The sequence below is a fragment of the Rhamphochromis longiceps genome, linkage group LG13 (genome assembly GCF_057381845.1).
Source record: "Rhamphochromis longiceps isolate RC_006_pf linkage group LG13, R_longiceps_female_GT1.1, whole genome shotgun sequence".
In the NCBI taxonomy this organism is placed as follows: domain Eukaryota; kingdom Metazoa; phylum Chordata; class Actinopteri; order Cichliformes; family Cichlidae; genus Rhamphochromis; species Rhamphochromis longiceps.
This window is the reverse complement of record NC_140569.1, coordinates 23,918,948-23,946,903: the sequence shown is the minus strand read 5'-3', so window position 1 is coordinate 23,946,903 and position 27,956 is coordinate 23,918,948. Positions and strand designations below refer to the sequence as shown.

General features: G+C 42.3%; 1 protein-coding gene across 2 annotated transcripts; it reads left to right on the top strand.

Moving 5' to 3' along the window:
• Positions 1-4: 4 nt before the first annotated feature.
• Positions 5-27,956, top strand: LOC146655879 (striatin-like). Of its 2 annotated transcripts, XM_085428571.1 has the most exons (17): positions 6-353; positions 13,603-13,706; positions 15,917-15,990; positions 17,801-17,879; positions 18,889-19,053; positions 19,217-19,352; positions 19,451-19,613; positions 20,341-20,451; positions 22,355-22,498; positions 22,610-22,746; positions 23,323-23,498; positions 23,985-24,032; positions 24,120-24,241; positions 24,334-24,501; positions 24,590-24,730; positions 25,246-25,434; positions 26,390-27,956. In XM_085428571.1, the coding sequence occupies exons 1-17, from the start codon at positions 141-143 to the stop codon at positions 26,557-26,559; spliced, it is 2,340 nt and encodes a 779-aa protein (XP_085284697.1). In that variant the 5' UTR covers positions 6-140; the 3' UTR covers positions 26,560-27,956. The 2 variants fall into 2 exon arrangements, with proteins under 2 accessions (XP_085284699.1, XP_085284697.1); XM_085428573.1 differs by lacking the exon at positions 20,341-20,451 and having other exon boundaries at positions 5-353.

Sequence of the window (27,956 nt, the reverse complement as noted above, 5' to 3'; positions counted from 1 at the left end):
TGACAGCTAGCTGTCAGAAAGTGAGTTCATTCCCCCAAGCCGAGGAGACGGAACGCCGTCAATAGGTTTTTACCCTTCCGCTGATATATAGCACATCGAGTCAGCGAGACAACGGACCAAGCTTTCCACCGAGCCCGGCCATGGATGAACAGGCGGGGCCCGGCGTGTTCTTCAACAATAATAACAACTCCATTTTACCCGGCGGTGGAAAAGGACCTCTGCCCGATGGCGACGCTGGGGAGGCGGCTAGGGCGCAGTACAGTATCCCGGGGATCTTGCACTTCCTGCAGCACGAATGGGCCCGTTTCGAAGTAGAAAGGGCACAATGGGAGGTAGAACGAGCCGAATTACAGGTAAAAAAGCTGCATTTTTTTCTGTACACGACAACATATTAGCGGCATTACCAGGGCTGGCCTTTTCTAGTAACTCGCGTTGAGTTTGTGTGTTTGATTGTTCGGGCTAATGGTTAGCTTGCTAGCTGTAGTTCAGAGGCTAAACGAGCTGCAGCGCCCCTCTCAGCCAGCTGCACGACGACTGTTTGCGACCTATTTACTGTGGCGAAAACCACGAAACTTACCCTCTACTTTTATAGTTTGATAAACTCGCTTTAGGCGTTTTTCAACATGATAATATATCAGTTTAAAACCAAGGTGATTGCTAGATTTAATGACAAAATAGTTCATGTGTAACGTAAACTATGGCTACTTGCTATTTCGAGCTAAATCTACTATCACCCTGTGTTTGTTTGAATCGTGCTTTATTCCCAGTCCCATTAAAAAAATGATGTGGAGAGATAATAGCAGGTTTCTTTTATGCTCTGATCTTTCGGGAGCTGCCAGTGCTGACAGACGGCACACACTACACAAGAGAGTGCAGTAACTATGTCTTGTTTATGAATCTTATCGCAAGCTAGCTGCCATGTAAAGCCACTCCTGATGCCTGAATTTAAAACACTGCACGGCGTTTCTCTTACAGATCGAACAGGTCTCTCTTGTAAATGAGTCACTGAGTCTCAATAGGGCTACCTGTAAAAATAAAGGTTAAATTAAAAAAAATATATGTGTGGGGATATCTCCACGATTGGCATCAGAATAAATTATTCGCGGTTTATTTTACTTTCTTGCTTTGTTCTATTTTATTTTAGGAACAAAGCAGGTTTTTCGTCCCATGAACTATAATTTTGTTAATCTGCAAACCTGATGCAAGCTGGGATCTTTAGTGGTGAGTTTGCTTAAACGAGAAATTGATGTCTGACAAAGTTCATCTTCTTGAGATTCTCAGTAAGACTAGAATTTGAATTTTCTCACTATGTATGCAGGTGAATAATTAACCCATGCTGACTATACTGGCTTCCAGGAGTAATGGTTATAATACACGAAGCCTTATTGGATTTTTCTTTTCTTTTTTTGGTCTGTTTAAAATGATTTTGGGCTCTTTCCACCAGACTATTTTTTTAACTAGGAGTTGAGAGGGCAGCTTATTGTAGATGTGCTCTTGTCACTGTACCTAATGTTTAAAAGATGTTTTTCTTTCCAATATTTTGACCTGGCTGTGGGGCGGCAGCTGCTGGATCCCAAACGGAACTTTCTGTGATTTTTGCAGCAGGAAGCTCCATGGATTTACTGACCTCAGCTAACAAAGGGAGGAGAGGGAGACACGGCATTGTTTCTAAACTGGTGACGTACCCTCATCAGTGTAGTAGGGTTTTGAGTCATCAGCGTCATGCGGCACTTTGAGTCTGGCTGAGGTATTGAGCTTCCTGTGTGCTGTCATGAAGCAAGCTTATCAGCGAAGGAGCTGCAACAACTGCGGTGAAGCACAGAGAGGCTGCTGTACGGCTCTTTAGGTGGTTTATTTGTGGCGGCAAAAAGTGCGCGCTCAGTTTGAGTTCTTGTTTTTGTCATACGTAACCCCAGGCTGGTTAATCCTTTGAAAATCATTCTTTCTACACCAGACAATTGGCAACTTTTGGATTTGTCATATTTGTGCTCTGATCCTTGTGGCACAGGATGTATCTGGTTAAAATAAATCCTCTAGTTTGTCTATTGTGAACATTGCTGTTAACCTTAATGTCTTTCAGTGGTAATATTTCACTATATTGGATTATAAACGATGACTAACATATTACAAATCTTCCACATGGAGAGTAACCTTGCTGTGCCCTTGAGGAACACCTACTTATTCCACAGATATACATAACTTTTTCCAATAGAGGGGCTTGATGGGTTAACTTTCAGGAAAAGAGGCACAGTGAGGAAGAAAGGATAGCAAGTCATTTAAATGAGCATAAATAGACATGCATGAATAATGAAAGGCTGTTGTGGACCTAGAGCCTTGATGGAAGATACCACACAGCATCAACAGTGCATTCGTTTCTTCTCCACCTTATCCGACTGCAACATACCTCTCATAGTGTTCATCATCTTGTCTGCACAATGTCTTTCTTTTAGCTGTAGACTCAAATCTTATATGAGATCTTTACAAGTTTTGACAAGGTTGTACTTGTAGCGGTTTCATCACCTCTCAGGATTCCTTGTTCCTTTTTTTTATTACTGGTGGTGTAGTCAATGAATGGCAGACAGTTGGAGCTGTGTTTTATGTCACTGTTTGGGAGGAAGGCAAACCCAGGGCTTGTACTGTAGGAATGTTGTCCAGCCAGCCTGTTAGGTCATGCTCAGAGCCACTCCTCTTTACTGGAGCTGCACAGAAACTGTTCTCCTCTACCCAACCTTTCCTGCTGTTGTACATCATACGTTCATGGTTTGACTACAGCAAAGTAATCATTGGTAAGAAGTGGACTGACTCAGTCGAGGTGATTTGTTGAGCTGGTGGTCATATGTTACAGCTCTAGTTATTCTTTAGTATGTTATCTTGGCAATAACAGTCGATGACAATAACTCCGAATAATCATTATTTCATTTCAACTTAATAAATCTTTTTAAATTATGTACAAAAACTGGTGATTGTTACATTGTCCACCTTTCCTATTATCAGAGCAGCTGTAAAAATTCCCAAAGATACTCAATTTAGAGTTTATAATAGAAATACAGCAAATACATGCATTTTTTTAATTGCTGAAGATGCAGCTAACAACCAATGAACCTGCCTAAATGACTGGAAATCACTTTTTCAGTGTAATTTCTTCAAATGTATAGTGATGGAGCTCAAGCGTCCTGTGCAGAAAACTGTAGCCACTGGAGTGGAAACGGGCGGCACCACAATATGCAAACGAGGACTGAAATGGTAACAAAATGCAGCTAGCTAGCTAAAAATATAATTTTCCACAATGTCAAAGGGTTATTTTAGCAGTGAAATCTAATGTTGCGTACACTAGGAAATGTTTTGCTAAGGCAGTTGTGAGCATAATGCATCTATCAAAGTTTTCTGAGTTCTCTCCATACCACAGAATGCTTATTGTCAACTGCAGAAACATGTTAAGATAAAATGTAACTTCCGATAGCCTAAAACTTGAATTTGGTTATTATCTAGTAATCTGATACACATATAGATGTAGAGTAGACAGGAAAGTGAGGAGGAATTATGGTCAGAAAACGGGCTAGGAAGCTGCAACAAGGACTGGGCCACCTGCTCGACCAGGTGAGCTGTAGCGGCTCCCCCCGGTTTTCCTATTTTTCCTGTTAATCCAGTCCCTGCAAGGGTTGGTGTCCGAGTTATAATAGGTTATAAAAACCTGGATAGAATTAACCAGAAGACAGCTTTACAGTATCCAGCATGAATAGGAGCCATGGATTGTGTCTATCAGTGTAAAGAGTTTATTGATATTATATACCATGGAAAAGAGTTGATTGATTTTTCTGTTTTTTAATTAGTCAGTGGTCTGATAATTACTTTCCAGTTGAACGCTTGAACAGTCACTCAAATTGCCATCGGATCGGTCAGAGTAGCTTTATGTTGGCACTGAAACTAGAGGAGGGCTTTGCCTGTTTAGTTTAGCTGGTTTTTAATTTGAATGATAGAGAAGGGGCCAGTAAACCGAACTGACCTTTGGTTATTTACCAGGATCTTTACATACAATTTTCATATTGTAAGAGCGATCTGTCATTTAGAAAGGGGGAAAAAAAATCGTGTTCATATTGCTATATTGATTTAGCTCGCATCACCCTGCTGTGCTGATTACTGCTGATCTATTTCAGTTATGATGATTGAATTTGAATCAAAATGACTTCCTGTACAGGCCATCCACTGTGCTCCCTTAGCTGTCCAGTTATGGGGAAATCCCTGCTCCGTGGAGTATCTCCTTGCCAGAAGTATTTGTCAGCAGCCATAATTTGACACCAGGAGAAGGTTGAAGGTGACACAGGGTGTTGGATGGCTTCATGTGGGTGCACACTGAAACGTGGGCTGTCTTCACAGTATAGAAGCATCTCTTGTATTTCTGCACCAAAAGCTTTTACCATGAATAAGATTACCATGATAAGAAGTCTCGTGCTATTTGATTACTTCACTCCGTGTGGACGGCAGCAGCCTAGAATTACCCTGCCTCCGGTAGATGACTTATTGCCGTGATGTTGTGTTTACTTTTACTAATGGCAAAACCTGAAGCATATTTAACTCAATGGTGCAGCAAAAAGAAGGACCGAACTGTGCACAAACATCTACACAAGCATGCCGTGGCATTCAAAAATTCAGAAATGGGAGTCACCGTCATTCCTGAGTCGATACTATGTCCACCCCCAAGCTGAAGCTATTTTTGCCCTCTCAGTGTGCGCCTCTGAGTGGGAAAGTACAAAAAGTACGTGCTTCCATCCAAGAATATGGTAGTATAAGTACCGGTTTCTCAATATCCTTGCCTTCTGAAACTGGCAGAGGAAACTTGGGCTCCCAAAGAAACACTGTGCACATTTTTAAGATCTCACAGACTGAGAAGGCAGCTATCGACACCTCGTATGAAATATTCCCTTGTAATGTAATGAGTAGTTTAAAGGGGATTGTGTTTTTCCTGTGAAAGAGCCCGACTGGATCTGTGTTTATTAACTAAAGCCCGGCCCTCTGAGCTTTGCTCCGCTGCCACCGTTGGACTGACACCAGAGCCCTTCTCTGTGCTGCAGAACCGCCTTGTCGGCTTGTTAATTCCCTTCTCCTTCCTCCATTCACACTTACAGCCTTCATCTGCCTACGTGGGTGTGCGGGAGAGCTGCCTCCTTTCGTGTTATTGTAAATTTGAGGTCAGCAGTTTGTCAGAGTTGTAAATTGGTGTACTCACCAGATCAAATTGCTGTTGTCTTGATGTAATGTGGTGACAATGCGATGTAATCTGGTCTGTCATTTTGCCTTTTTTATTTGAAATGCTTCTCTCCCTGTCTTTAAAACAAATTAGAGTCGAACTTTTCTAAAACTTCTACTCATATTTTATCCACCAGCACATTTTGCATCATATTATAGTTTATACAAGAAATGATAACGCTGCATACGTCTGAAAATTAAGTCAAAACTGTGTCAAACTAGCTTTAAACCAAAGTAATATAGAAAACGGGGACGACACAGACCTTTCAGTCCCACAGGCTCTTTTCTTTTTAGTAACTCTGTCTTAAAATTGCCTGTTTCAGACTTTGAACATCATCACACTCTTCATCCTTGTTAAGCTGCTGTTTGTGCTGATCTCTGAGTTTGAAGTACATGCAGTTCCACAAAGACAACACCTTAAAGCCGTGCAACCTGTTTGTCAGAGAAAATGCTGATGTTTGAAAAAGAAAATGTAGCTTTTCGCCTGCATGTGTTCGTGTCTGCATGTGCAACGCGAGGCTTATGCAATATTAATGCAGAAACATGGGATGCAGCACCCTTGTCCTTAAGAAGCCCAACAAAAAAGGCTTGTGTTTGCACCCTCCGAGGTAGCACCGTGGTGTCGGCTCCACATGAGATTGATGATGGTTTAAGTGTAAAATGGAGCTCAAGTGAAAACGATGTGTTTTTGACTTGAAGCAGCCTCTGCCAGTTTGATTATTTGTCTTTTGATTTCTGGGTGTTGTACAAAAGGTGGGAGGCAAGAGATATTCCAGAAAAATAAGCAGAAATCTACACCACAGTTTGGACAGACTAACACTAAGCTGCTCATCAAAGCATTTCTGAGTCTCTACTCATGCACATGAGCTCTGAATTTGAAATATATGCAGTTTGTTTGCAGCCTTTTAAAAGGTGCTGTCTGACTGGAAGTGAGCGGGTGTGGAAAGAGCTGTCATAATGCAAACACTTAAGTTACCTTTGGCATGCTGAGTGGAGGAGGCGGCTAAAGGGTTGTGCAACTGGTGTTAGCATTAGGATAGTAAAAAGAATACTTCAGCTGGACTCAACCTTAATGTACAACTGCAACAAAGGGACTTATAAAAGGTGACTTTATATCTAAGCTGTGGTCACTGTTCCTAATATATCTGTCCACAATTGTTTTTAATACACCCAATGTTGCAAATCGGTAAGTGATCAGTGAGTTTGCTGTCTCTATGGCGCTGTTGATTTCCTTACTTGTGTATCAATGCAATACTGAGTTTTGAGTTCTCTGTACTTTTTTGTGCTGGGTTTGCAAAGACCATGCAAAAATGTGTTGCAATAATGACTGTGACCTTTACACTTTGCTTTACGTTGAAAGGGTACCAAATAATTCAGCGTGGTATCAGAAAGGTCTTAAACTTGGATCCTTTTAGTGTAGCTATAGAATATTACATGAACTGAGGATTTGGTAAACATTGCAGGTTGGAGCAAATCCAACCAACAACATCTTGAGTCAGAATATCTGTTTTGCACTTCAGTATGAATAGTTTTCTGACAAAGTGTCCATGTAAACGAGAGGCTTGTGTTTCGAAATAGTAGGTGCAAATACCAAAGATTCATTCTTTTCCAGATGAGCTGCAAAGAGCTCATGTTTATCTGCTGTAGCCACGTTACATTAGCCCCAGCTCCTCTGTCCTGCTGCTTCTTCTGTTCTTTGGCTCCTTTCTTTCTTTCTTTTTTCTCCTCTCTTCCTTTTGGTACTTTTGTTATGGCATGCATGGAATGTACTTGGCTAGTTATCGGGGCGGCCATCACGTTGCTCTCTAGTTTGTGGTGATGGTGAGAGTAAATCCGGTGTTCCCTGAAAGAAAAGATGTTTGAATTGTAAACGTGGGATTTACACAACCCCCCTGCCCCCACCTTCTCAGTCTGCGGCTGGAGGTCCAGCCTGCGTGGCCGTTCTTTTGCATGTGGTTACTCACGAAAATATGCATTAATATCCGGCAAATTTCTTTTTTCGTGTGATGAGCTCAGCCTTGCTGAAGGATTTTTCACACTGTTCACTGTGTTGATTAAATAGACTCATTGTTTTGCGGACGTCTTTGACTGTGACGCAGAACTAGTCTGGAAGAAAACATGTCTGGCATTCGCAAATCGTAGACTTGAAAGTCTTGTTTAATTAAATTTTGTGGAAATGGGGTTGGCAGTCATCATACATTCATTGACTGAAAATGAAGTTGAAAGGCGGAAGAAGACATTTGACAGAATTGTTTTCCTTCTGTTGTCTTTCATTCATTCATTGCCAACACTGTGTGGTTAAGTAATCCACCTTTTAACTCTTGTCAGAGTCATGCAAGTGTGGTAAGGTTACAAATGAAGATGATTTTTCTTGTAAATGGTATGGCAGCCACAGTCATCAAACTAAATGATACCGCAAGATTATAAAATCAGTATCTCCTTTAAATACTCTAAGAGAATAAAGTAGACCTGTATCTTAGATATATTTTCATTTAGTAGTAGAGTAGCAGTGAAAGCTGCTACCTGTCCATGTTTCCTTATTTTACTAATTAAATTTAGAATAGAGTTATTCAAAACAGAAGAGATTAATGCTAGCCAACCATCTTACCAGTGCTGCTTACCAGGATCTAGAGGTTAGTGGCTGTTGTTTATTTTCCTCTCTATCCTAGCATTAGCCTATCTCTTCTGCCTCCTTTTCCTGTCTCTGAAAAGCCCAGCGCTCTAGATGCATGCCCCATTCTACATGTCTCTTGCTCAGACACACTAAGGAGCCCTTATCCAGCAGCGCAATAATGCAGTCAGTGTGAGGCTGGGAATTAAATGCTTCCTGTGTCTCTTTATGGCCAGAGTTGACTCATTGCATTCCTCCCAAGGTTAATGTTTGATGGAGAAGAGATGGCGAGCCAGAGATTCACAGAGCCGCACTCTTCTCTATCTCTGGCACGGCAGGACTCCAGGGGTCCCTGGGCCAGCGCTTCATGTGGATAAGGGAGTGAATGGCCACTTGCTATCTCAAGCAGCACAGATGTACAGTTTCATCTGCGGTGGAACATTAGACAGTGAATTGAGCCGGAGTGAAATAACAGCCTTTGGAGTTGTTCTTACACTTTGTCATCGTTTTGGATCTGATAGGACTTCACTGTGTGGCCTTGCCTATGCTGCCATTGTGGAAACAATTGAGCTGTTTTTCTCCACTGAAGCAGTCGTGACACATTTTAATTGAAATGTACTTTTTTGCTTCAGCAAATAAAGACCAGATTCACTCGATATGAGAGCCATTAAATGGAAAATAGCTCCAAAATTAGCTTAATGAAGTTGTAAGTGGACCCTTTTACTCGTTATCCAGTTTCAGTGCCCCAAAGCAGTGATCGCTACTGATACTTGGATTCGAGCCAGTCTAAACAGTATAACTTATTTTAAGAGCCAGCCAAGCTGTGATGATTTTCCTGATGCAGTAGTTTTCTAATTCCTTATTTGTGTCCTTTCTCATCCCATGATCATTTCTGTGTTTCTGTGCAAAAGCCATTTATTAATAAGTCATCATTGACGCCACTCTTTTCCTTCTGTCATACCTACAAACTAGAGCTGGGCGATATGAGATTTTTTCATATCACGATATGTTTTTTTCATTTCAGGCGATAACGATATCTATCACGATATAAGCCAAATAACTATATTTGTAAGATTTAAATGTGCCGTTGCTCACAAGTAAAATGTGAAATAATCATCAGCTTGTTTTTATTTAAATATTTATTTCCCATAATAAGTTCAACAGGGTAGATGTACTTAAGGAACATGAGACTTTTTCAGATAAATAAAGGCAAATATTGCAAACTACACAAAAGGCAGCTGCTAAAGCGTTTAAGTTTCAAAATAGAACAAACGAAACAGACTAAATTGTCAATTCCACTTAGAAACAAAATATTAATTCTAAAAATAAATCTTAGTTTGTTTTACAGAAGAACAGACAAAACTGACTAACCTTTGTCAATATCAAATAAACTGAGAACTAAAAGGAAATTCTCAATCTCTCCTTGTTGTATAGCTGAGCTTTTCAAACAGTTTTAACAGTTACTTTAGTCTGACAAAAGCCGAATGACGAATTAGCGCTTCCAGTCAGAGACTGAGGCTACGTCCACACGTATACGGGTATTTTTGAAAACGGAGATTTTCCGTTTTCGTTTTAAAAAATAATCCCGTCCACACATAAAGGCAGAAATGAAGGAAAACGCTGCTATGAACATGCCAAAGCAGCAGGTGGCGCTAGATTCCTAACCGTGCAGAAATGTTGGCCAATCAGAAGTCTAGAAGCCTCGGTGGGAAAAAGTAAACAAAGCTGGGGCATAGAAGCAGAACCGAGTCGTATGTGTGGAGGGACAGTAACTGTGTGTGTATGTAAGCATTTAAACACTGCAGAGAGTAGAATTAACAGTAACAGTATTGTAGAAATTCATTTCACCGAAACAATAACGTGGCGCACAGTGTGACGCATGCACCAGTTTATTGTATTTCCAGACTTGCTTTCGGCACAATTTACAGTGCACGCTACTCTGTTTTTTGTCAGACTTGAAATAGCCGAAATACCTTCACACTACGGAACTTCTTTGGCTTTTCCGTCCGACAATCTCTCCGGCATTGCAACCATCATCTGTTTTCTCTTCGGTCACGCTCGGTTGATTTTTCTAGTCGGCACACTCATTTCCTCCATTACCCGCTGGCTGTTTCCCAAACAAACACACCTGCGGCTTGGCACTTGTGCTGTACGTAACAAGTCACGCGACGTGACGCTGCGGCTGTGATTGGTTCGGCTCTGCGCTGCTTAATTTGGATTGGCTGACCTTTTTTTTTTTTTTTTTTTTTTTTAAGAGGACAAGAGCGGCGAGGTCTATCGCGATAGCTTAATTTCTCTATCGAGTAAAAGTTATATCGCGATACATATCGTTATCGTTCTATCGCCCAGCTCTACTACAAACCTGATCATTAGTCCACCCGCAGGGACAAATCTGTGTTTCATCTGATAAATAAGGGCTTACTGTCTTTTTTGTGATGTGTATGATTTGGACTTTACTGTAATTTTCTCTAGTCCTCTACACTCTATTATTTTACTTTCATCATGAACCTTTTTATGAGCCTGTTTTGTTCTTGGACAGCTCCATGTTTTTATTCTTGGACTCTACTAGAGTAGCTTTACATGATTCAGAGCATAAAATAATTTGTATTTAATTGACGCTGAAGCTTTGCGCATCTCCTCAGATCTTACTCTCTTTGAAAGAAGCCTTTTTCCCCTCCGTCCTTTATAACTACATTCTTCTAATTTGCTGCCCTCTCACCTGGTTTTCCACCAGGTAATCAGTTGCTTTACAGCCCTGCCTCCTCCTGTTGTCCACGTCTTAGCATGAATCTGATTGGAATGATAAGAATGGACAACACAAACCCATACATACATCAAAGGTTACAGCAGAGCATCACTGCTGAGAAAATCTTACACCCTTTACCTGCTCACATAACGGTGTGAAATTGTGTCTATAGCTCTTGTGTCTAAGCTCTGAAATGTGGACTGAAATATAAATCTTCTGCTGCCAGGGCATATTGAAGGTAACATAGCAAGTAAAATGTTATTCTGCAAGTATTTGTATATCATTTTCTGTCTCTCTTATGTGTGCTTTGGAAGATTTAGTTGAGTTATAGAGCAGCTTAGCTGAGCAGTAATTCTGGCCTTTGTCTTAACTGGAACTGCAATAACAAGTCATTCAGCTGAACATCAACACAAGACAAACACTTCAGTGACATGACGTTACTAAAGCTGGCAGTTCTCCTCAGCATCGCCCTTTATAGATTGGGCATCCTCGTCTTTGAGCTTTAGCCCAGCCAAAAATCCAGCTGTTCTCAGTTGACCTAAGACACTCTGAAGTAGCACCAGGTGTAACGTGTACACTCATCATTCTCTACACTGGCTATGCTGGATGCACATCCACCTGGATCCACCATAACAATATATGAATATGAGAAAAATAAGTAAAAGTTTAATAGTTTTTGTTTGTTTGTTTGTCCATCAACATCCATAGTGGCTCAAGGATGAGTAAAAGTTAATATTGTTGTTGTCAGTCCCGAATACATTACTATGGATGCAGCTATCGATCAATGCACATAAAACAAGCTGAATAAGGAACTGGAGACTGTGTAGATATAATGGTTAGAGTGGTATGAGGTAGAGTGGCTGCTTACCCAGCTTTCAGAAGCAAAGCACGTGTACACTATTATCACGCGACTGATCCTAGCTGAACTCCATGCTGTTTGCACTGTCACACTGAGGACAAATACTCTGAGGTGTAATTGCACTTTCACAACAGCAGGCTGGTTTTGATGAGTTCATCTACAGATGACTGTGGTGATGGAGAGATGAAGGAAATGCTCATAATAATTCGAGGCAGATTGAAGTGCTGTCATGACTCATTGCTGCAGGCAACAGTAGCTGCAGCAGCGCTACTTGCTATCCATGTGAAACTGTGATACAACCCACTCAAACTCGCACCATCCTCTGCATGTAGAGTGAAATGCAGGGAAACAAGTTAATAGCCATCCCCTTAAGATGTGAGCTTGGATGTTTTTAGAGGGAATTGTCGTCTTCTTTTTGAAGTTAAACACAGGAGCAGTCAGACTTGTGCTCCTGCTTTCCATCTTTCTTTGCAACATATCGACCTTAATGATGCTGTTCAGGTTGTGTTAATGATTTTCAACATTACTCCAGTTAATTTTGTCATCTCCTCCTAGCTCCACAGAGGCACTTAAATCCCTTCTTGTGCTTCTTGTTTTTCTTGTGATCATTTAGCAACTGAGATGGATTCTACAGCAATTTTATTATAGCAGTGAAATGGAAACGGCGGCATTCTCATCCTCTCTGTAAACAGCACAGCTTTTACACACTTTAGCAGCTTTTAAGAGTCATTTGCCCAGCTTGCTGTAACCTCATAATGTCCGATGGACTGTGTCTGTTTGGTTTATCTTTTATTTGGCTCCTGTGACTATATTTAGTGGAAGGCATATTTATAAGGATGTAATACACGCTTAACCAAAACGGGAATCTTTAAGCTGGGAAGAACGCATACTTTTTTTTTCTTTTCTTTTTTTTTTCAAGTGAAAATGTATGCTAATGTGCGTTTTTCTTTGATCTAGACACACATAGCATTATTACAGAACAAAACCAGAAGGAAACGTCTGCTAATTTGGCTAAAACTCGGAGGCGATACTGTAATTCTCTACAGGATCTGTGACTTTTTACAGCCTTTTTCCTGTGTTTAAAATGATTTTCATTCTCCAGCCTCACAATAATTGAGTTTGTTAAAACCACATAAAAACAGAGGGGCTATCTAATAATAAAAGACTATAGACCATCTTGTGATGGAATTACTTGAGCAGCAATCTCAATGAGTTCTCTGAATTAATCACCTAATTGTCTTCAAAAATATTGTGTATGCCAGATGAAGACACATCAGGCTTGGGTCATCAAATCATCAGACTGAGGCTGGATTGTATTTTACCTTGAATTTCTTCTTAAATAAACCTCTGTGTTGTTTTGTGCGTGTATCTTGCGTGGTTTAAAGACTTTGCCCACAGACGGACACATAAACACCTGCCAAAGTCCTCTGAGATTCCTGCTAATGTCGGTGTCACCAGGAAAATATTTGTCATGAGGACGTGCATGGTGGACTCAAAAGGTGAAAACCAGCCATACCAGCTTTGCTTTAATGGATGAAAAGGCATAATAAGGTTCATAAAATACAACCATATAGAGTAATTTTACCTCTCTTGATAATTCTTTTTCCTTTTAAAAATTTCTTTACACAGCAAAACACTTCACACTGGATTGTGTTTTTAGTGCCCTTGCTGCAGCTCATGTACTGTATGCTACACCGTGAGTTTGTATGCTACACCGCTGTCATTGCGAGTGTGTATGTGTGCACACATGGCCGCACGCGTGTGGTACCCGGCAATGTAATGTAACGTTGACTCAGACCGAGTGCGTCAACAGCTGTTGCCTGTTAGTGAAGAGAGACAGTGGCGTGGAGGGGGAGGGGGACGGTTGCCGCGTGGGGGGAGTGAGGAGGTTAGATTAAAATAGAATAGTACAGATAGGCTTTGTATTTCCCATCATGCCACACACATTGATTTGACATCATCCTATTTTAGTCTTGACAAAAGAAGTTGTTTTTCAGATGTGAGGCAACATCTGAAAATCTCTTTGACGTCGTTAACTAATATCTAAGATGGCAAAACCTCTGAGACGTCAGCTCTATTTATAAAAGCAACCACTGTGACTCTCTCAGCTATTTACTGACAGTCCTATTTTTGTGTTTTCAGGCCCAAATCGCCTTCCTGCAGGGGGAAAGGAAAGGCCAGGAGAACTTGAAGAAAGACCTTGTCAGAAGGATCAAAATGCTCGAGTATGCGCTGAAGCAAGAGAGGTGAGTGCCCTACCACCCACTTCTTCTGCAGCCCACCCACAGCACACACATACCTCAGCAAGTCTCCAACAAATGCAGTGTTTTCAGGTTTTATAATAAAAAAAAAAAAGGTTCCTGCCACTGAGACTGTTTTAAGGGGTACCGTAGCTGTGTCAGATTCTCACTAGTCAACAAAGCATCACGTTGGATTTGTTGATAAAGATTCGAACCGCTGTGTTTCAGCCATATGCCGTGTCGCCTGCTCAGCCACGGAGCTAAACTGATGCTTAAAGAGTAGTGGGCTTTCTTTGCCTCCCCCCCCAAAATTTCCTCTTATTTTCTCTGTCCCAGTCTGATGTCTCAGCTGGTGTCAGCAGAAGCAGAGTGCTAGAGAGATTCCCCCGAGTCCAGCTGGTGTTATGTCTCCAGTTGAGAGCAAGTGTTGGCATGAACGCTTTGTATGCTGTCAGATGCTCATGGCTGCACGGTCCCCAGCAGGAGGACAGAATTGGAAGGAGTAGGAGTCCTCTCTCTACCAAAGGCGAGGTCACCGTTGGCACGTTCTTTCCAAGACGAAAGGGCGATGCAGTAGTAGTGGTGGTGACAACACTTTGCATTTCCCTTTCTCTTTGAAGCATGGCTGCACACTGGAACAGAGATGTCAGTGATGTCTACACATCTCTATTAAAGTGTCTCTAAGCCACCGAGCACATTACCCCAGCGGGGCTTGAAGAATTAACAGTCTTTAAACTGATAAAATAGGCCTCTGGATTTTTGTAAGTGTGATTTAGTGCATTCTTTATGTAGCCAGGCACTCGGATCACTGTCTCAGCAACCACACAGGATGTATGTAACTGCTCTGTGGCTGACAGTCGAAGGCTCTGATTGTGTTTGAAGCCTGTGAGCTGAAGAAGCATTGCTGAACCAAGACAGTGAGCAGAGTCCTCCCTGGATAAGTAAAGGTTAAACACAAGAAAGTGAAAACTGGGGTAGGTAACAAATGAAATGGCTGGCTGCAGGTATCATAATTAGATCTGGGAGCAGGGAGATTGTGTAGGCTAATGAGGGCCTTAACACAACTGAGTTAGACAGGTGTCAGAATGGGTTAGCACTTTCTCGTTCCTCCGGTCACCTCAGAGGTTAGTTATATTTTGCCTCCATGCGCTCTGCGAGGAGCATCGTTCTGGGTTTGAGCGTCAGATCTTCTTCTGGCTGTTTGCAGCATGTATTTGTCTACTTTTCTCCAGTGAGATCACTACAGACGTTGCCTCTGGAGCAACACTTAACCCAGAATTACTACCACTATGCCTGGTTGCTAAGCAACCGGTCATGTCTCCGAGGGTATCTCAAAGCAATATCAGGAATGGCTTTCTGAATGTAGGGTGTACCCAATTTAAAATGAATTAGATTTTGATGGGGGTTGCTTCACACCGCTCTCATGTGATGGTTCCTCTGCATCACAGACATGAGTGAACACAAGCTCTCCTTGTGTGGACTCCACTGTTGTGGATGCGTGTGAAGCCACTGGAAGAAACTTCACGTCATTATTGCGAAAGCTGAATCACCTGAAACTGTGATGTCATCACTGTATGTGTAAACTGCATTAATGTTTATCCGTTTTGAACAGCAACTGGAAATGTCAAACAAATTAAATCAAATTTCAGCGACTGTAACCTAAAGGCTTGTAGAGTAAAAGGTTATTATGTCAGTTGGCATATATTATCCCCCACAGCTGAAAAAAACATTAGTCACTTAATTGTTTGTTAACAGAAAACTGATTAAGTCGTCTTTTTTGGTTTAAAAAAAAAAAAAGACAGATTTACTAGTTTCAGCTGCTCAAATGTGAATATTTACCTGTTTCCTTATTTGTCTCTAAACATTCAAATAATTTAATTTGAATATGTTCACTCGTATACAGGAGACTACGATGAGCCGATAAATGCTGGAAATTCGAGTTCAAAGCAGTCCTGTTTTATATACTGTCAGAAATATGCTATTTAATGATTCGGTACACGCTGTCTTACGTTCCTATTACAAGTGTGCCTCTTGTTTAAGCTAACCGGTCTGTGAGAAGTAGAACAAGTTGCAGCTGGGCTGACTTTGGGAGCTTATTATGCAAATATTGTGCATAATGAGTTTTTTAAATAGCTTTTTTGGGCCGTTTCTGATCAATCCTGTTTACTTATTTGCCTCTGTCCCCCTTTTTTCTCCTTTCTCTCTTTTACTCCCAGAGCCAAGTACCACAAGTTAAAATATGGGACAGAGTTAAACCAAGGTGACATGAAGCCTCCAAGCTACGACTCGGGTAAGTCCATGGAGACCCAAACGGCCAGCTCCACCTCCTCACACTAAATCACTGTGATTGTTGAGTTCACATACCTCTGGTGAAGCTCCTGCGATCGTGTTGAATCTTGTTTGTCTCGATAGATCTGTTCAGAAGTTCCTGAATAGTGAAAGATTAGGTTTCGTTGCCATAGTACAAATATTTCATTCTAGAGCATTTAGAGGTTTTTCATAGAAACCAGTTCCTGAGAAATGGTTAGGATTATTCAGGGTGACAGTGACATTGTTTCTGGAAAACCGATTTCTAGAAACAATGTAATTGGAGCTGAAACAGTAAATCAGTAATGAGTTTTCAAACAGCACAAGTATTACCTTGCCGTAGCCTCACAACTGCGAGAATGTGCTCCTTTTCCTGTTAACTTATTTGTTAATCTGCTTGGTAAGCTGTAATGAAAATGACTGCTTTTCTTTAATGCTGTGAGAACAACAATCAAAACAGAAACAGTCCACACAATGAAAGCTACTAGTGTTGAAGTGAGGGGTGCAACTCCCTCTCAGCTCAACATAGATAAGAAGTCCTTAAGAGCGTAGAAATGTGAAAATGTAGCCATTTCTAGTTCAACCTGCTGATGGAAAGCAGCTACACAGTTGTTGGAAAATGAGCTCGATGCTTGGGAATGTACATCCAAGAATTCTGGGAAATGCAACCAAATCTCTTTGCATGACTAAAACCAAGTTAGAAGAATTCGCACAAATTAATCTTTGATGCTGGGCATCAGTTCTCCATCTCTAGCGTGTTTTCCTTTACCTTATTTAACAGCAGCATCACTCTGAAATCTGCATGCTACCTGTTTCTTGTTATATTATTATAGTTTAATTGGCCTCTCATGTTTGGGTCCACTGCCATCGTTAAGTCAGATTGGGATATTTCCTCTCCTCATCTCTATTCATCAGAGCTCTTCAAAGCACCCGAGCCCTTGAAGTGTTGATGAATGAGAGGAGGTGAAGGGGAGAGGTGTTGGTTGATGGGGGCGGGTGGGGGGAGTGAGAGACGAGAAGTGGGAGGTGTTGCTGGTGTGGTGGCACACCTGCCCGCTCATCACCCTCTTGAATTAGGCATGACCCAGTTTTTAAGGCACTCTCATCTCTCTGCCCTGCCAATTCCACCCTGCAACGCACATAAATACGCACACTCTCCCACCCAGTCTAAACCTCATTAACGCGTCTCTGTGCTCCATGCAAAATTCCCAGCTGACTCGCCAACGGACTGTTGACTTAAAGTATCAAAGTGAGCTTTGAAAACCTTCATTGTTTGTCATAGAAAGACGGAGCGTGTCGGGCTGGATGCTGGAAGCACCAGCACACGTTGTTGATCTTTCTAGTATGTCATGAGACGGGTGGGGCAGAGACGAGTCGTTTCAGCGGTGTTAGAATTCATCACACGACATCAAATGTTTTTGCTTTAACGTCACGGAAAAAGCTGGTGACAGTGAGTTTTTGAAAATCCACTTTAAAGTCAAAGCAGCATCAAAATCCAGTTTGTCAAATGAACAAAAATTTTTAAAGGATGTAAATATTTTTGTTTAAAGCTGTTTTGTTTTGTTTGTTTTTTAAGTGAGTTTATTAATAAATCAACTCGTTTTCACTGGAACGATTCAAAGAGAAACCATACTCTTTTCTCTATAAGTGTGTTTAACCTTTTATAGACTGAAAGAAACTGAGTACACGAGTGTATGGTTGCTGTGATTTAGGAATGTCTCGGTCGTGTTTACAGAGTGGAAATAATGTCTGTTTGCGCTGCCCTGATTTGTGTCCTCCTCGTCTCTCTCCAGACGAGGCCAATGAGAACGACACTTCTGGATCGCTCAACAATCAGCTGTCCTGGAAACAAGGCCGTCAGCTCCTCAGACAGTGAGTGCACGCGCTTTTAAACCTCGATCAAAAAAACTGTCTTCAACCCAGAAACCTACTAAACTCGCTAAAATTAACTGCACTGAAATCGACGTCTTCTGTTGAGAACTGAAATGTCCAAATCACTGGAATGGTGTGCTTCCAAGCTTATTAATTGCTTAATCATTGCTGGAGGCAATTTTTTTTCCCTGGCAGTTGCACATTGCAAATCAGTTACGTCAAACTCATGACAGCCTTTCCCTGAGTCACATGCACACCTTTTTTCTGCTGTTTCTTCACTGTGTTCAAACTCAGAACCGAGAAAACTGAAACCCTTTTGTAGAAACACGTAGAATGGGCCCAATAAGCAGAAAGCGTTGGTTTGAATCAAGTTTAATCAATTTCCAACCTCTGCTTACATTTCTCTGAGATATTTGTCCCTTGTGTCAGTCTACTTACTATGGGCCAAAAAAGAAAGTGTGGGAAAGGGCTCCCTCACATGGCCAGCAGCCATCATTACCTGCTCCGTGTGTTTCCTTTCCTCTGGTGCACCCAGCACACTCAAGAGTGTGGTTATCCTATCATCCTGCTCTCTAGTCTGTCATTGTAAATAAACCAGACACCATCAGGCAGCCTCACACATCATCTGCCCCAACATGCCGCCTGATGATGCAGCCAATTTATTCACGAGTTCGTTTCATGGGACAGATCAATAATGTGCTAAAACACCCCTCCCTTTCATTCAGTCGCCCGCTCAGATTGCTAAAGCTTCTTCTGCGTCCCCACAGGGCAGGTGTAATATCTGATGAGTAGCTTGTCGTGGTGAGACTGTTGACTGTTAGAGACATTTTTAACAGCGAGAAGTGCTTTTGTGTCTTTCATGGTGAGGTCAAGACAGTAAAAGTAACGCAGCCGGGTTAATTTTGTCTTTCTTTGCGTCACTGCAGGACTTTACTGCTGCACAAATATTACTTAAAAACTTGGGGGAAACCATATGCATCCATATTTAAATCCTCTTACTTTGTTCCAGGTACCTACAGGAGGTGGGCTACACAGACACCATCTTAGATGTAAAGTCCCAGCGAGTCCGAGCACTGCTAGGACTAGCCGGGGATGGAGCTGGAAGGACAGGGGAACGCACGAGCACCGAGCCTTTGGTCAACGGGACAGACGCAACAACAAAGGGCACCAGAGGGTGAGCATACACCCTTTAAGGGTGTCTATACACTCCTTGTATATCACAGAATGACTGAAAATGAAAGTCAAATAAAGCTGATATAATGGAATTGAAAGGCTTGCTTTAAAAGCATAGTTAGTGCAGCTGTGTGTTTAATGCATGAATCATTCTCACTCAACAGGAAAACGGAGCTCTCTGACACCAGCGCTGTACTGGAAGCCTTCAAGTTCATTGAGAATGCAGCTGCTGAGTTCAGCGATGAAGACGAGGAAGAGGAGAGCGAGGGGAAAGACAGGACTAACGTGGAATCGAGGACGGTAAGAAACCAGTCGACCTTCCCACCTTCTGTTCTCACGTGTTTTTGCAGAAGTTGTTACTATACTATTAACAAAGGCCGGCAATGATTTCCCTGCAGATCATCAGGAAGAAGCCTGCATCGTCTACGTCGCCCGCCAGTATGGACACCACTGAGGACCCTGACACAGAGGAAGTGATGAAGGGCTTCGACTTCCTGTCTAGTCCTGACGAGATGGACACCTCGCCAGAGACTAGAGGCACCGGGGACGGCACAGACTGGGGTGAGTCACACGTTAATCACCAACAGATCAGAGTTTGGAGTGGATGACACTATTAGCCAGACACTAGATACAATTAGAGCAGTTATGATATCAAAATGTTTCCTTTTTGTATTATCTGTGAGTAAATGTAAAGATCTTGTTTTCAGTTTGGTGACCGTTCATGGAGTACTTGTCATTCACATATCATGCTGTGGTCATTAGTCATGATGTTGGGAGTTTATGTTTAATCATAGTTTCTTATCCTTTCCGCCGTGTGTTCCCATAGCCAGCCAACCTGTGACCACAATGTGCATCCCACTCCTGTTTGTGTGTTCCCGGTGTATCTCACTGATCAAAAAAAATGGGCTTAATGTCATGCTGAGGTGTTTTCTTTGACTCTGACCACAGATCTTAGTGTTGAGTCATCTGTAAACCTAAAGTCAGTACACTAGACTATGCATGGGATGATTTTTCTGGTCAGATTTAGCACTGAGAACCCGCCACATGACATTAACAACCCTGCCATTACTTTTACATAGACTGGAAAAGAAATCGTGAGCAGATTAAAAGAGATGCCTGAAAATGCTGCTCCCAGTTATGTAATGTCAAAGGTGCTCACCTCAGACCTTCTGCTCTCCTGAGGGAAGCCTCCAGGAGAGCATGAGCCTTGGCCCTGCGAGGCAAATCGGGCCTCGACCAGGCCAGTTCCTCAACAGCCTCTCGGTCTGGTTTTGTTCTCCCTGTGTAGAAAAGGACGAGCAGGTTCCCATTTCTGAGGCCTGGGACGTGGACCCGGGCCTGATAACCAAACTCAAGGAGCAGTACAAAAAGGAGCGCAAGGGGAAAAAGGGGGTGAAGAGTAAGTCCTGTCGGGCGATGCTGCCTCCCTCCCTCTCCTCTCTTTGTAGAGCCTGACTTTTCCTGAGCTAAGCCAAAAAGCCTAAAATCAAAAACAAAATTTCATTTCCGTCTCTGGCTGCTCCTCAGTTTCATTTATCTTTTTGTCTCTCGTCTTCTTCGTCTTTTCAAACTGATGTCTCTTCTGTCTTCTGGTGATCATTTTCCTGTCCAAACTCATTGTTATGCTCAATGCATGTTTATCCCATTTAAGCATTTTTTTTTTATTATTTTTTTTTTAGCCGTATTCATCTTCTCCTCTACACTGTCAAATATAAGATTAATGAGTTAGCCGTGACGATAGGTCCATCTGTGTCCCATCTGGGCCAGCAATAGTACCCTCAGTCATCTGTTTCTGTATCTTCTCCAGTCATAATAACATAATCCTCACCATCTTTACCCTCATCTGTCAGCCATGTTGATGCAACAGTAACGAGTAATTTTGCCGCTGCCATAAATTGATGGCAATTAAACGCTATTTTTTTCAGTGACTCAGTGAAGTGACTCAGCTGAATACTACAGCTCTCATAATGGCAGCCCACTTCAGACCCATTCAGCCACTGAGAGCTCTTAGATTTCACATTTGTTTTGAGACCCACGCTCTGCTTTCCTGCTGTTGTGATTGAATCATGAGATCAACAACAAGTTTGCTTCACTTTCTTCTGCTCTTGACTGTAACACCACTTTACACAGTTGGCTTTTTTTCCTGCTGTGTTGGAGCTTTATCACTTTGGTGCCTGTGTGGAGGAGATCATCTGGCACTTTAAGAAGTAGTTTGACATTTGGGGGGGGAGAAATATTTCTACTGGGCTGAGAATTCAATTGTACGATCAATATACTCTGTTATCCATCTGTTGGCTATAAGCAGCATAACAGCTGCCCTTCCTCTACGGTAATGTAAGGAAACTGAGCTACATCCACCTCTGAAGCTAATTAGTCTGTTATGTTTTGTTAGTTTGACCCATTCAGAGACCATTATATGAAAACAACAGGTAAGAGTCAACAGAGCTTTCCTCCCATTGGCAATCTTTTTAATATAAACAGATATCTGCATATTCATTATTGACCATCTGGTTTGAGCAGGCTCCGGTTGCTCGCAGAACATGTGTTGAAACAAAAGAGGGATTACATTTAGCTCTAGCTGTTAATTGCCTTTTGTTTATTCCAGAAACCCTGAAAAATGGGCTCAATTCCCAAATGAATAGACAAGCCCATGGCCTGCTGAAACCTCATATATACAATGTATAACATATTTTACACCCAGTATAAAGGCAAATAGATTAGAAGATAAAGTCCACTTCCATGTTTGCGTGTCGTACACATCCCCAGGGACTACCTCAAGTCTCTGCAGGTTCCCTGGCAGCTGCTCTGAGCTCAACTATTGCCCTTCTTTCCGGACTGTATGCTAAGCTAAGCTGATGCCTGCAGTCTTGCTTTCTGTCACAAGGAGACTTTTAAAAACAGTCAAACGACTTACTTGAACAATCAGGTTTAATTCTGTTAGGAAATGCATGCAGCCCTGTAGTCCTGCACAGTAAACACTACATATACATTTATATATTCATTTATCACGCCTCAAAACGCAGCTCTGTCTGAAGTTACCCTCTCCACACAGCACACCCTTTGGTGATGAATGCGCCTCAGCAACTTCTCTTTTTCTCATTTTACGAGGTTTTTTCTGGTGGCTTCTCTTCATTTTCCTTCCTTTACAATCAGAGTTTATAATTTATTTTCTTGCCTTTTAATGCTGCCTTCCTTCCGTCTTTATCTGCATTCTTTCTTTCAGCCTGTAGTTGCAGCTTTTTGACAAAATATTTTTATGTGTGTGTTTTTTGTTTTAACTCTTAACCTGACTTGCTAAACAGGACCCAATCGATCCAAGCTGCAGGACATGCTGGCTAACCTTCGAGATGCAGAGGACTTATCCCACATCCAGCCTGCACCCGCCCCTCAATCCCGGCCCAACGTACCCCGATTCAACGAGCACGATGCAAACCGAACGGATGAAGGTGCTCCAGAAAAAATACCAGCAGGATGTAGAAGTCAAACAATAGATCAGCTAAAATTGCCCACAAAGTTATCGGGTTGCATGTTTATTTAATTGTTTGTTCTTTTCCCAGTTGAGTCGCTGACCTTCCCGCCCACCTCAGGGAAGTCTTTCATAATGAGCACGGACGAGGCCATGGAGAGTGAGCTGGGCCTGGGGGAGCTGGCTGGACTCACTGTGGCCAACGAGGCCGACAGTCTCGCCTACGATGTGAGTAGGAAAACACAGAAATCATTCAAAGACTCACAGGACCACTTCTTCAGAGAAAACTACTTCCTTATGTTAGCTTATGTGGCATCCTGCTTTCTTTCTCTGATCGCAACAACATTGTCTAAGTCACAGGGGAAAAACACATCAAAAAGCTGTTTTTATAAACTGTTGCCAACAAAATGTAATAAAGATAAAAGATCTTTTTAGATCACATTTACTGCAATAATATAAGTCACGTGGCTCCAAAAGTTTTTGTTTTTTTTGTTGTGTTAAGATGGGCTGATGTTTATTTTATGCAAAAAAAGGATGTTTATCAAAGTACTGAAAAATTAACAAAGATGTTAAGTTGTTTTCATGACAGGCAGTAAATAGTGACAGTTATGCTGCCTTTGAGGGTTTTTTTTAATCATACTTCTTTTTTTTATATATAAATCTATGAAACTGTTACTTTATGCTGCTAATAAATAAACAAAATCCTTCGCATCCAACTGTGGCTCTGCTCTGAGCTGCTGCTTATACTTTATGAAGCTGTTCATTCTGCTGATTGGATGCTGAGTTCTGCCATCTTCTCTTCAGATTGGAAACAACAAAGACGCCATGAGAAAAACATGGAACCCCAAATTCACTCTGAGGAGTCATTTTGATGGGATTCGGGCTCTGACCTTCCATCCCGTGGAGCCCGTCCTGATCACCGCTTCAGAAGACCACACGCTCAAGATGTGGAACCTCCAAAAGACCGCTCCTGCCAAAAAGTACGAATGCCTTTACTCAGACATCACCTCATCCTTTGTTTTTGTTTTTTAATAATTAAACGCACAGACGCTCTGAGCTCAGCGTGTCGTGCTGTAGCAGCAGAGCGACGCTGATTAAAGAGAAAAGCTCGTCTGTTTGACTGGAAGCCCGTAAGGAGTGAGCTTGTCTCTGTTGCCGTGCCGTCACATGATACAGTCACAGGAAACCGATCCCATGTGTGACAAAGAGCTGACGACACTGCTTCCCAAGACTTGTTATTGCCGTGTCACAACTCTGCAGCCCACACACAGTCTGGTAGTGATTTGGATTTTAGGAAGCTGAAGTCATTTTTAAGGGGAACAGTTACTGTGAATAAGACAATTAAACAGTGTGATGTCAGCTCAGTGGTGCAACGGCACATTAAAGCATTTAATCAAGTCTTTGACATTTATTCTCTGCTGGTTAGTTCTGTATGTCATAATAAAATGCAAATTGTTTGTCTGCAGAAGTACGTCCTTAGATGTGGAACCGATCTACACTTTCAGGGCTCACAGGTAAAAAAACAACAAAAACAAAACACGGCGTGAATAAAACTTTGTGTTAGTGCTGGTTTAATAGATGATTCATGATTTACACCACAGGGGTGCTGTACTGAGTGTGGCGATGAGCAGTACAGGGGAGCAGTGTTTCAGCGGCGGTGTCGACGGGACTATTCAGTGCTGGAACACCCCCAATCCCAACATCGACCCCTACGACTCATACGGTAACAGCCTCGTGGGTTTTGTTGTAATTTGAGGGTTTTCTAATCAGATCACGATGTCTGAATGGAGTTCTTCTTCATTATTTCTCTCACAGATCCATCTGTGCTGCGAGGAGCCCTGAGCGGACACACGGACTCTGTTTGGGGTTTGGTGTACAGCAGCGCACACCAGCGCCTTCTCTCCTGCTCCGCGGATGGGACGGTGAGACTGTGGGACGCCAACACCACCTCACCTGCCCTCGCAGTATTCAACGAAAACAAAAGTACTGACTTTACTCGTCTTGCTTATCCTCGTTTTTCAACATTTTGTCAACTGAGCAGGTAAAATAATTTGTGTTTTTCCTGTACCAGAGCTGGGAATTCCCTCCTCGGTAGATCTGGTGTGCAGTGATCCAGCTCATCTGGTCACATCTTTCACAAACGGGCAAATCGGCCTCTTCAACATGGAGACCCGTCAGCTGGTTCTCAGTCTGGAGTCCAATTTGGAGCCAGGTAGGTTTGGAGCTGTTGGTCACTAACACACCAACACTAGCACAGTGTGATAGCGGTGGAGGAAAAACCTTAAAAGCTTATCACCAGTAAAAGTTTTCAGGGGTTGAAGCTATTTTTGAAGACATGTTAAGGCCATAATAAAGGGTCTTTACTAACATCTAGTGGTGGCTGAAGTAAATAAAACGCTGCTGTTGCTTGTTGTCCAAACTAGTTTAATTTTAGAAAGATCTGGAGATAGATGTTAATGTTTAGTATTTGTAATATGTGTTTTACAACACTAAATATGCATTTCAGCATCAAAAAAACTTATGAGAGGTCTACAAAACTAAAATTGTATTGTACATGTGCATTTAAATCCATAATTTATATTTATGCCAAGAACCCTGATTTTGTAAATTTTTGAAAAGAGATTTTTTTTTTTTTTTTTTTCCCCCCCCGACCGATCATCCCTTTAGTTATTCTGCTGTCTCATAGCTGCTGTTTTAAAGTCCATTGTGCTCATCTGTTTTCAACAGGCACTCCCTCTCACATCAACAAGGTCCTCAGCCATCCCACTCTACCCATCACCATCACTGCGCAGGAGGACAGACACATCAAGTTCTTTGACAACAACAGTGGGAAGCTGATTCACTCCATGGTGGCCCATCTGGATGCTGTCACCAGCTTAGCAGTGGACCCTAATGGACTTTATCTTATGTCAGGCAGTAAGTACCTTATGAATCTCCCTATCCTAGATTTAATTTACCAAAACTAACATTTTCTGGTTTATTAGGTGGATTCGCCCAACAGTGTGTCGGCTGAATTTACTTGGAAACATTTTAGATGCGTCTGAAGTTAGAAGAAAATATACAGTGTTTAGAATTCTCAAAATATTCACCAAATTTCCCCTTGTGGGACAATTAAAGGATTATTCTCTATAACACTGTTATGGGTTACTTATAAGAGTGTTCATAAATAGGGATGGGTATCGTTTACGTTTTCCGATACCAGTACCAAACCGGTACTTTTGAAACTGTGCCGGTGCTCGAACCGGTGCTTAAAGAATGGAGAACACAGAACGTAAATTACACATGAACAACATTAAGCTACTCACGCAGAGAAGAACAGCTGCTGCTGCCATCATCATCCGTCATCATTTCTGCTACACTGGCAGGGCTAGGGGCCAGGACTCTCCTCTTCGGGTTCTTGGGGGATGTTGCTAACTCCGGGTCCGATAACAGGCACCCACACCCGCAGTAGATGTGGTGTGAGGTCTTGCATCAAGCTATCAAATACAGTGCATTTCTCGGCTTTTAAAAAAACTCAATGCGTCGCCAGGTGTTTCATCAGATTCGAGGTGTTACCTCCTTTGCACAGTATCACCTTAAAGCACTTGTTGCTGCTGAGTTTGCATCTTTTGCTGTGAAGTACAGCCAGGGCATTTTTAATCTGTAGCTCTGCTCTAAAAGAACATACGTACCTGGGCCCGCCTACTACGCTTGCAAAGGTAAAATGATTGGCTAGAATCCAAAGTGTATGACATCTCAGTAAGTCTGGTTACTACAGTTACTACCGTGCCATAATGGCACCAGATACTGGTACCCATCCCTATTCATAAAGCTGTTCATACTCGCGCAAATTCACTTCTGCAACTCTTCTCACCCATCATCTTCTCCACAGGTCACGACTGCTCTATCCGTCTGTGGAACCTGGAGAGTAAAACCTGCATCCAGGAGTTCACGGCTCACAGAAAGAAGTTTGAGGAATCGATCCACGATGTGGCGTTCCATCCGTCAAAATGCTACATTGCTAGTGCTGGAGCAGACGCTCTCGCCAAGGTGTTTGTATGACGCGGAGCTGCGTCTCCCCCCACAGCCCCACTCTCTGACTCATCTTCCCGTGATCAGGGACCAATGGCGACACAGCAGAGGAAGGACCTTCAGGCAGGGATCCAATCCCACCTCACCCAGCCCACTGGTCTCCTGTCGGACTTGCAGACTATGTAGCCACTAGCAGGGCTGTGACTGTCCATAGAAAGGGTCAGCAGGGAGGCCAGTCGGGAGGGGAACTGCCCTTCTGGTCCCCCATCTACCATCCAGGCAGGCCTGGGTGTGACCGGCCACAGCGCCCCTGCATACAGACTCAAATTTAACCTCGAAAGCTCGGAGGCTCAGGACAAGTGTTAGAGCGTGAAGTGGAGAAATGAAGTCTCAAGCCCTGTCTTCTTCTTCTGCCCGTGTGGTTTCACGCTCACCCCGGATCCCTCAGGCCCTCGACCTTCCCTCTGAGACAAAACCAGGTCCGGGCCCTTTACTCCAAGTCAGGTTTTGTTGTTGTGTTCCAGAAACGTGGGGTACCGAAGGTCCGCTGGAGCTGTCACGGAAGCCTCTCACTTCCTCTTTGTCTGCTTCCCAGACTGACTCTGCTTGCTGGCCTGCCTTTATTTTCCTTTTTAAAAACACGTATTGACAAATGTGCCTTTGCTTTAAAAAGGTCTTGAAAACGTTATTTTAACAAGCTTGTTTTCGGGGAACAGGGAGGGAGGGGGGTGGCGGCGAATCGGAGCTGGTTGTCACAAAGTTGTTGATTTTAACATTGGATGTAAAATTACAAATGCTTATAATAAACAAAATATATATTCAGTCTTAAAATTTACTGTGCAGCGTGAGTTTGAGTGCTCCTTTTTGATAAGTGTGGTTGGGGAATCAGTTTTGTGCATTTCAAAGCTGGTAGAGTGATAAAAACCATTAATTATATTGCCTGTTTGTTAGATTCAAGTAATTGTACACTTCAGAAGTAAGATTACCAACATATGTGTCCAAAGTAAACCATCTTGGTTATATAATTACAATTCAAACTTGGTTCTAGATGTCAACGTTAGGCATAATTAACTGATTTTTGGCCAGTTTGCTCATGTTTGAAGTGAATGGCTTGTACTGTATGTAATTTTCCCCAGTCGTGTGGACATGCTTAACTACAATGTGATGTATCATGTCCAGATATTTACAGTAGTCCAGTGTTTAGCAGGAAATTAGTGCAGTACTTTAGGACTATTTGAAATGAGTTGACCATCCGACACCAAGGGAAGAGAAATGTCCTGCAATTCCAGTTTACTGTAAACTGAGGAGGGTAATAAGCAAAGTTACGATGTTGTACGAGTAGAGTACAGCTTCAAATGAGCCATTTTCTCAGTCACTGGTTTGTATATGAAAGTATGTTCAAAATAAAACCTGCTGTAAAATGTTAA

What these genes read in the sequence shown, in the direction of transcription:
- LOC146655879 (XM_085428571.1), top strand. Translation starts at nt 141, where the DNA reads ATGGATGAACAGGCGGGGCCCGGCGTGTTCTTCAACAATAATAACAAC. An exon ending in CGGGGACGGCACAGACTGGG is followed by an intron (nt 19,614 to 20,340) that starts GTGAGTCACACG and finishes CTCCCTGTGTAG; the next exon opens with AAAAGGACGAGCAGGTTCCC. An exon ending in ACTTTATCTTATGTCAGGCA is followed by an intron (nt 25,435 to 26,389) that starts GTAAGTACCTTA and finishes TCTTCTCCACAG; the next exon opens with GTCACGACTGCTCTATCCGT.